The sequence below is a fragment of the Aspergillus candidus genome (genome assembly GCF_002847045.1).
Source record: "Aspergillus candidus strain CBS 102.13 unplaced genomic scaffold BDW47scaffold_82, whole genome shotgun sequence".
Lineage (NCBI taxonomy): Eukaryota > Fungi > Ascomycota > Eurotiomycetes > Eurotiales > Aspergillaceae > Aspergillus > Aspergillus candidus.
The window spans coordinates 71,277-80,552 of NW_020194087.1; the positions used below are offsets into that span (position 1 = coordinate 71,277).

Sequence of the window (9,276 nt, forward strand, 5' to 3'; positions counted from 1 at the left end):
AGTTACTCGGGGCAGTCAGACCATCGCTGGACAGTGGGTCCCGATCAGTGTCATGCGTGATCAACCCTCCACCATCCAGGATGATGGGATTGGCATGGAGAGGACGTAAGTAATGGAGTAGACACCATTGGAGTAAGAGCTTGTTCAGATGAGATTCGAATTCGAGGCGCCAACTGCAAGACTTGATTTTCAGTATTGGTTGGCAAACCGGCTCCGGGATCGGAGAGGCTGTTGATTCAAAGACCGTGACTCACACGACCATGCCTTGACCAGGGGGCTTTAATTTTTCATCCGAGGTGACCTTGAGAGAGAGCTGTCGATGGTGTTTAATTGTAGAAAATTGTAGAAGAAGAAAATCATGAATGGGGTAGATTCTAAATCAGTCACAGGAATGTGAACTGACACATTCCGGGCATCTGGGGAGATGCCTCGGCGGTATGTAATGTCATGCTTTCTTTTGATGCAGGCTGATGGTCTAGACAAGATCGTCCGACGGGTTGCAATGCAATCCCTGACATGGGGAGATTCCTTGCATCCCGAAGTATATTTCCGCTAATATAGGTACCTATATTAGTACCTTAAGCTTCTCATTCCAATGACCATGAATCAATATGTTCTGCTGTCACGAGCGACCGCCGAGGATGCGGCCACTCGCTGCCTCAGGCCCCTGCCAATCAAGTGAGGCCCCGAGAGGCCGATGACCGGAGGCGCTGGGCAGTCCTGGCCAATCACGGCGTCGAGATTATCTGAGTCGGACCCGACTAAACCCCTTTGGGTCCAAGTGGAGACTCTTCCCCCGACCCAGTTTTGAGTCTTTTTACTCCCGGCCTGAAGGAGATCCAGCGGGAGGTATTTTTTCGCCGTTGTGATTCTTCATCCTTCAACTCTTCCGCCACTTCTCTCCTCTCCTTTTCCTCTCTCCCCCCAACGTTTCCTTTTCTTGGCCTGGCAATCATCCGCCGCGAAGATGATGCCTTTAAGACCATCGAAGAGCGCCATGCGCGCCCTGCAATATCAGAGGTATATGACCTCCAGCAGGAGAGTCTTCACCTCGGCGTCGATGGCGGCCGCCAATTCGCCCCACCGCTTCGCTACTCAGAAACGAAGCAAAAGCACCGCAACAGCCGCTGCCACGTAAGGCTTCCAATGGCTCTGGAAATCGATCAGACAATGGAGTGAGCTAATGGTGGAATTTTTATCGCCCAGGGAGTCCAGGCCCGTTCCCAGCCCGGCCTTCAACCAGGAACCTCACCGGAATGAGGTCTCGCCGTTGCAATCCCGCAATGTTCCCGAGTTGGACGACTCGTATGTGCTCCCGCCCCGGTGGAATTGATGGCGCGGGAAGGTGGATGGATATTAACCGGTCTGGCATATAGATTCGTTGGCCTGAGTGGCGGAGAGATCTTCCACGAAATGATGCTGAGACTTGGCGTGAAGCATGTCTGTGAGTCATCTCTGTTCAGGTTCCCTCCGTCCTTGCTGGCGGACTCAACGAGATTAACAAATCGGTAGTCGGTTACCCCGGTGGCGCTATCCTCCCCGTGTTCGATGCCATTTACAACTCCAAGCACTTTGACTTCGTCCTTCCCCGCCACGAGCAGGGCGCCGGCCACATGGCGGAGGGTTACGCCCGCGCCTCGGGATTGCCCGGTGTCGTCCTCGTTACCTCCGGCCCCGGTGCGACCAACGTGATCACCCCGATGCAAGATGCCCTGTCCGATGGTACCCCCATGGTGGTCTTCTGTGGTCAGGTCCCCACCGGCCTGATCGGTACCGATTCCTTCCAGGAGGCCGACGTGATCGGAATCTCCCGCGCGTGCACCAAGTGGAATGTCATGGTCAAGTCCGTGGCCGAGCTCCCCCGCCGCATCCATGAGGCCTTCGAGATCGCCACCTCTGGCCGCCCCGGCCCCGTGCTGGTCGATCTGCCCAAGGATGTCACCGCCGGCATCCTCCGCAAGCCCATCCCGATGAACAGCACCATCCCCTCCCTGCCGAGCGCTGCGACCCTGGCGGCTCGCGAGCTGGGCCAGAAGCAGCTCCAAGGCGCCATTGACCGTGTCGCCCGCCTGGTGAACGTCTCCAAGAAGCCCATCCTGTACGTGGGCCAAGGTCTGCTCGCCGGCCCCGGTGGCCCCCAGATCCTGAAGGAACTGGCCGACAAGGCGTGCATCCCCGTCACGACGACCCTGCAGGGTCTGGGTGGATACGACGAACTCGACCCGAAGGCCTTGCACATGCTCGGTATGCACGGGTCCGCCTATGCCAACATGGCCATGCAGGAGGCCGATCTGATCATCGCCATCGGTGCCCGGTTCGACGATCGCGTGACGGGTAACATCTCCAAGTTCGCCCCCCAGGCGAAGCTGGCCGCCTCCGAAGGCCGCGGTGGTATCGTTCACTTCGAGATCATGCCCAAGAACATCAACAAGGTGGTCCAGGCCAACGAGGCCGTGGAGGGCGATTGCGCCGACAACATCCGCCTCCTGCTTCCGCACATCAAGACCGTGCCCGAGCGTCCGGAGTGGTTTGACCAGATCAACCACTGGAAGTCGCGCTTCCCCTTCTCCCTTTACGAACCCCAGGACCCCAACGGTCCCATCAAGCCCCAGTACCTGATCGAGAAGCTCAGTGACCTCACGGCGCATATCAAGGACCGCACCGTGGTCTCGACCGGTGTCGGCCAGCATCAGATGTGGGCGGCCCAGCACTTCCGCTGGCGCCACCCCCGCACCATGATCACCTCCGGTGGTCTGGGTACGATGGGCTACGGTCTCCCCGCCGCCATCGGTGCCAAGGTGGCGCGCCCGGATGCTCTGGTCATCGACATCGACGGTGACGCGTCCTTCAACATGACCCTGACCGAGCTGTCGACGGCGGCCCAGTTCAACATCGGCGTCAAGGTGCTGCTGCTGAACAACGAGGAGCAGGGCATGGTGACGCAGTGGCAGAATCTGTTCTACGAAGACCGTTATGCGCACACGCACCAGAAGAACCCCGATTTCGTGCCTCTGGCCCAGTCCATGGGCGTCCAGGCCGACCGCTGCACCAAGCCCTCCGAGATCGAGGAGAAGCTGAAGTGGCTGATCGAGAGCGATGGCCCGGCCCTGCTCGAGGTCTTCACGGACCGCAAGGTCCCCGTGCTGCCCATGGTGCCCTCCGGCAGCGCTCTGCACGAGTTCCTCGTGTACGATGAAGGTATAGTTGATGCCCCCTCTCCCCCCTTAACCCTGTTGGACAACGTGCTAAATCATTTCAACTTTTAGCCAAGGAGCAAGAGCGGAAAGCCCTGATGAGGAGCCGCAACGTGAAATTCTAAACTCCGTCTCCACCCACACCCTCCTCCCTATTCGCCTGCATCCCTGATGACCGACCCCCTGTCGCTGTACCGATGATTTTGTAGTCACAAAAGTGCCCTTTCCCCGGACTTTTTTACCCGTTGATATCCATGGCGTTTCTGGCCGGTTCTCAAAACGCTGATCTGGTGCCCATATGTACCCACACTGACATGCAACCGCCCCTACTTGTGGGGGGGGGAAATAACGCCGAACTCCAACCGTGTGGGGCGACGATTCGAAAGAAAGGACGAAAAAGTAATAATATAACCACGGCTTTGTTTTTTTTTTTTCTAAATTTCTTTTCTTCTGTCTTATATTTTCATTTACACGCTGGGAATGCATTGCCGGTTCCAGTGGCATTGGTGGTATCATTGCCAATCTCCCTACTGTTGCTCTTGCACCGCGGATGTTCCTGTCTAGCGTGATGACCAACTTCTGCAATGGTTCCTAGGAGAACAATTTGCTTGTACATAAGTCTTACCTTTTGGTCTAGCTTGGCATTATTTCAGGATCTTGTACAATGTACATTTGAGGACGTGTTTTCCCTTCATACTTCCGTTGCATCAATTGTCGATCATGGCCTGCAATCCATCATAGTCTGGAATTAGTAGATACATTCCACGATATTCCCCCAGTATTGCATCAGCCCTATCGCCCCCATTGGAAAGGCCAAGCGTTCGTGCCCCGCAGCCACTCACGTGAGCGGCACCTGACTGACGTCCGAGGCGAATCCGGCGTTCTATTGGTCGCGATTCATTTTCGCACCTCCAAAAGCCGCGGTCCGTTTCCGACTTGATCTGGTTGGTGGTGAGAAAGAGCCTAAGGTAATCAATCCTGCCTGCAAGAAAGTTACTGCTCTTTCTTTCATCCATTTCCCGGGCTTCCTCTGCTCTTTTTCAACTCTCCCCCATCCAACGCCCATCCTTATCCCTTTCTTGGTTTGGATCGTTGACCATTTCATATTTCCCGGGACCATTACGTCTAGGGTCTTCACGGGCTATCTCTATCGCTAGCTTGCCCCGCAGGATGTTGCGCTCGGTTATCTGACATCTAACGCATTCCCATTTTCGCCTCCCAGCTTTATCCCAGTCGTATCCTCTTCGTTCGATCCGTACACCATGGCCTCGGTGCCAGGATATTCGGCGACAACGGGTCGCCCGCGAACGGCCGAAAGCCCGCGATCGAGCACCCGCGATGACGCAGTACCGAGATCGGAGTCGAGTAGTGCACCACCGACAGGATCCCTCGAGGATCACGAGACTGTATTCCTCAACAAACACCCTTCGAGCGAAGATAACCTGGCCAGCGGCAAGCCCCCGGCCGCCAGCTTAACCACCGTCGACGAGCCTCGAAAATGCTGGATCTGTTATACCGACGAGACGGAAGACTCGCCTCTGAACCAGGACTGGCGGTCGCCCTGCCCGTGCGCCCTGACGGCCCACGAAGCGTGTCTCCTCGACTGGCTGGCTGATCTGGAGAACCCCCGCTCCCGCAAGCGCAACGGTCACAGTGCGAAGATGGTGTGTCCGCAGTGCAAGTCCGAGATCGTGGTCTCCCGGCCCCGCAGTTATATCGTGGACGTCGTGCGGTTGGTGGAAGGGGTCGCTAGCCGATTAGTCCTGCCGGGGCTGCTCTTCACCGCGGCGGGCACGGTGTGGGCGGGGTGTTGCGCCCACGGGGTATACTCGATGTATCTGATCTTCGGGACGGAGGACGCCCGACACGTCCTGGAAGAGACGGCAGAGGGCACGTGGAATTCGGGACTCAATCTCGGCCTGCCGTTGATCCCCATGGCGTTGATCTTCTCGCGCACTCGCTACGCCGAGGGCCTCCTCCCCGCCATCCCGGTGCTGTTCTTCGCGACGCACAATCCGGGTCAGGAGCCCGACATGGAGCTCTGGCCGCCCTCGGCGACGATGACCTTCGCGGCATTGCCGTACGTGAAGAGTTTCTACGGCGCCCTCTACGACCGACTGTTCGGGCAACTGGAGCGCAAGTGGATCGCCGAGGTCCAGCCCCGCCAGTCGGACGTCAACGAATTCGACGACAACGCGCCGCCGGAACACCCGGAGCCCGACGCCCGCGGGGAGGTCGGCAACGGTCAGATACTGATGGAGATTGACCTGGAACTACAAATGGGCATGGGGAACGAAGATAACGACAACCCGCAGGAGGCGCTCGGGCTGGGCGCGGACAACGGACAGGGCGCGCAGAACCAGCTAGGCGTTGGCCAGAACATGGGGCTTGGACGACGCGAGGATATGGTCTACGACACGGGCAGCCTCGCCGACATCATCCTGGGCGCTCTCGCATTCCCAGCCATCTCGGCCTCCATGGGCGGATTGCTCAAATACGTCTTACCCAAGTCATGGACGGCGGCATCGACCCTGGAGCGCAGTCGTTCGGGTCTCTTGCAGACACGCTGGGGCCGCAGCGTTGTGGGTGGTTGTGTCTTCGTCCTGCTGAAAGATGCACTGGTCTTGTACTGTCGATGGAAGTTAGCGCAGACCCACCGACGACGAAAAGTGTTGAATTACGATCGGGCGAAGCGAGGGTCTGTCGGCGGTAAGCGGTGACTTCCTGGCAAGCAGCATGCTCCTTGATGATAATCGGTATGATGGTGCATTCCCGGCGTTGTGAACCTTTCCCACGTTTATTTCCCCCCTCTTTGTTTTATTCTAGCTCTGTTTGTGCCCCCCTCTATAATGTGCTATTGATAGGTAGTTCCGAGCGTTCCTTTTTTCTTTGTTGTTTTATTGGGTAATCGCAACTCTGACTAGAATGTCACTCTGTAATCAACACGATCCGGAAATCAACGGGCCATGTAAAGGGCAAAAAACAATTTAGTAAATCTATAACAATTATCTTCATGCGTCGTGAATCGGTATCCATACCTCCACCAGATATGTACATGCCCGTGAACCACGCTAAACCAACCTCAGCCGCCCGCCTTCTAAACGCGCGGCAAAACCAAATCTGCCCTCGTCCCGACCACCACCAACCTTCTCGACTCCAGCTACTAAACCAACTACGCCGGTATCCATCAACCACCTCCAATCAAACCAAACCACACAATGCGACCCCTCTCGCCCGTCCTCGCCTCCCTGGCGAACGTCTTCAGGATTCCCATCTCGCAAACCTTGGCCCGTCCGGCTATCGTCCCCGGGCCTGTCACCGCTGCTGCGCAGCCGGCTGCGGCGCGGACGTTTTCGAGTACCAATGCTTTGTTGAAGAGGAAGGGGGGGTTGAAGACTGATCGGAGGATTAGTATGTTCTCCCTTTTTCATCTCTTTACCTTTGGTTCATTCCCATTATCCATCATCAACCCATGAATTCAATCCAAACACATGGACAGAAAAAAAAAAAAAAAGAAAAAAGCAATTCCAATTCATCCACCCTCCCATCACAACACCACAAAAGACAACCCACCCAAATGAAAAATACTAATTCAAGAAAACCAGCCCTAATCCGCTACTTCCTCCACCACCCCCTCACGCCCCGCCCCCTCCGCTTCTCCCGAACCCGCTACCTCCGCCACTGGACGATCCACCGCGCCTGGCAACTCTTCCAGAACCAGCAGCGCCGCACGCAGACGCTGGAACTCGAGCGCCAGTGGCACGCGATGAACGCCGCGTGCGAGGAGCTGCGCACGGGCGCCGGCGATGGCGGCCGGCTGTTCCGCAAGTCGATGAACAAGCGGGGCGTGTTCCGCGATATGTTCCCCATTGAGTATGGGCGGTTGCAGACAGAGACGCCGGCGCAGGAGGGGTGGAATCATGGGTGGGTGAGGCCCGAGAGGAGGTGATCTTTCTTTTTTCTTAAGTTTTCTATATCCGATTGATGTATTGTTTTTGGGGTGGGTGGGGTGAGTGAGTGTGTCTATAGATAGGGTATCTTATTGTCTGTTGGACAGTGTTCTGGCTGGGTCTTTCTTTTTGCTGTGTACTATAATTTATTGTACTTGTCTGTTTATCATATCTGGCTCATGGACTGGTACTCATCTACATCCCTACTATATCTGTAGCTCAATACGAGAATGATGAAATGATAGGTCAAAGTAAAGTAAGTAAAGTAGTAAAGATTGATATAAACACACTGATCGAACGTATGAATGTATTGCAACGATTGCAACGATTGCTTCAAACAAGTCAAAGAAAACAAAGAAAAAAAAGAAAAAACGCGCTAGACGATAAAGAATGTGCGTAAATCAAAGTCAAAGACAAACATAGAATGAAATGAAATGGCGAAATGAGAGTATCATGACAGTTGGTATAATAACGCCCGATAGATCGGAGAAATCATCAAGGAGAGAATTCGGACTGCAACGCGTGCGTATCGAAGAGAATGACCGTTATGGGGGAGCGTATTTCCGCCCAAAAGATAAGATAAGAGAGAGAATCGAATAAGACGTGTTTTCGTACCATATACAGACGCAACGTCGCAAGGAAGAGAAATGACCTGATGTCGGTCGAGAAAGCCTACCCAAACGCCCAATAATGCAAGTATCGATCAACGGCGAGAACGTCGTCGACTTCAGTCTCTTCAGTCCCCCCTTTTTTTTTGTTAGGTTCCCACCAGCGATAGACACGTGGGTTGTCGTGATGGGCTGGCCCAACATCTATTGAAGGCCGGGCGGAGGCGTGTCTCTGACTGGTGGGAGAAAGTCGTTGGAGTTACAATGCGACTTGGATCCATCATAGGACAATGCAGCACGAGCTTTTCCGCTTTTCAAACGTGAGGAGGGCGGCCCGCGTGGCGGCTTCGAAGACGTCGTCGACTCCCTCGCCGGTCAAGGACGAGCACTCGAGGTATTTCCTCGCGCCGAGCGACGTCGAGGTGTCGTTACCTTCCTTGGCCGTGACGAAACGTAGTGACTTCTTCCGCATCTCTTCGATCGCCATGGGATCGTCCCGGAGATCTTTCTTCAAGCCCACTATGATGATCGGCACACCTGGACATCGTTCGTTTGCCTCTTCGGCCCACTGTATTGAAGTAATCAGCCGGAGAACGGATGGGACAAGGGCAATAGGGACAACGGACCTTATGCTTTACATTCTCCAACGAATCCGGGGTGTCGATGGCGAAGCCGATCAAGATGACGTGCGCTTTGGAATAGGCCAGCGGGCGCAGACGCTCGTAGTCCTCCTGTCCCGCGGTATCCCACAAGGCCAATTGGACAGACCGTCCATCCACCCGACAATCTGTTACATAGTTCTCGAAAACGGTGGGGACCTAGGTAGGGGTGGTCAGAGGCCGACGCGCCAGACACGGATGACATCAGGGACGGATGAAATACGAACATAATGCTGCGATAGAAACGTACGTTAGTCCATAATCTATATCTTGCATTGATCCGACCTGTCTCGGGAGGGAAGGGGGAGGGGGAGGGACTCACGGTTGGGAAGTAGCCAAGGGTGAAGACGCTGAGAAGACTGGTCTTCCCACAAGCACCATCGCCGATGATAACTAGCTTTCTATATTGGTTCTAGCGTTAGTTCCGACATCCTAGTTCCGCGAAACGTAGCGCCAGATGGATGGAGGAGAGGAGGGGTGAGGGTGGGATGGACCGCATGCAAAGCGCGGTATGGAACGCCGATCCCCCAGTTGGACCACTGGTGGTTGGAACATCCATGACATGACGGATTTCCGGATCAGGGTCGTCGCACGCACCTTCGCATGACATTGTCGTCACTCTGTTGTTGGGCCATTTTTCACGGCCAAATCGCACGAGCCTGATCGACGATCGATCGAACGATCAATCAATCAATCAACCCCTCAGGAGGAAGATAGGAGAAGATAATAATGTCGAGAAACCGTCGAGCGGAAGAGGGAAATGCGGACAGGTAGACGGGGATGAAGTCAGGGCGCTTGGGTGAGAAGCCCTGAACCGGGGGGTGGACGGGGGGGGGGGGGGGGGGGGGGGGGGGAGGGAGTAGGT

General features: G+C 55.5%; 4 protein-coding genes across 4 annotated transcripts; 3 read left to right on the forward strand and 1 right to left on the reverse strand.

Moving 5' to 3' along the window:
• Window positions 1-634: 634 nt before the first annotated feature.
• BDW47DRAFT_113550 (acetolactate synthase catalytic subunit) lies at window positions 635-3,873 on the forward strand. Its single transcript, XM_024814442.1, has 5 exons — window positions 635-1,134; window positions 1,207-1,305; window positions 1,377-1,444; window positions 1,513-3,198; window positions 3,267-3,873. The coding sequence occupies exons 1-5, from the start codon at window positions 968-970 to the stop codon at window positions 3,317-3,319; spliced, it is 2,073 nt and encodes a 690-aa protein (XP_024667703.1). The 5' UTR covers window positions 635-967; the 3' UTR covers window positions 3,320-3,873.
• A 334-nt stretch (window positions 3,874-4,207) lies between these two features.
• Window positions 4,208-6,147, forward strand: BDW47DRAFT_113551 (RING finger domain protein). The gene has a single exon (XM_024814443.1). It carries the CDS (start codon window positions 4,457-4,459, stop codon window positions 5,912-5,914), a length of 1,458 nt encoding a protein of 485 aa, XP_024667704.1. The 5' UTR covers window positions 4,208-4,456; the 3' UTR covers window positions 5,915-6,147.
• Window positions 6,148-6,375: 228 nt separating this feature from the next.
• BDW47DRAFT_113552 (mitochondrial 54S ribosomal protein mL40) lies at window positions 6,376-7,339 on the forward strand. Its single transcript, XM_024814444.1, has 2 exons — window positions 6,376-6,605; window positions 6,800-7,339. Exons 1-2 carry the CDS (start codon window positions 6,413-6,415, stop codon window positions 7,141-7,143), a joined length of 537 nt encoding a protein of 178 aa, XP_024667705.1. The 5' UTR covers window positions 6,376-6,412; the 3' UTR covers window positions 7,144-7,339.
• A 44-nt stretch (window positions 7,340-7,383) lies between these two features.
• rho2 (putative Rho GTPase Rho 2) lies at window positions 7,384-9,243 on the reverse strand. Its single transcript, XM_024814445.1, has 5 exons — window positions 9,009-9,243; window positions 8,734-8,812; window positions 8,639-8,644; window positions 8,379-8,570; window positions 7,384-8,320 (listed from the first exon to the last, which is right to left on the reverse strand). Exons 1-5 carry the CDS (start codon window positions 9,044-9,046, stop codon window positions 8,033-8,035), a joined length of 603 nt encoding a protein of 200 aa, XP_024667706.1. The 5' UTR covers window positions 9,047-9,243; the 3' UTR covers window positions 7,384-8,032.
• Between the last annotated feature and the right edge of the window lie 33 nt (window positions 9,244-9,276).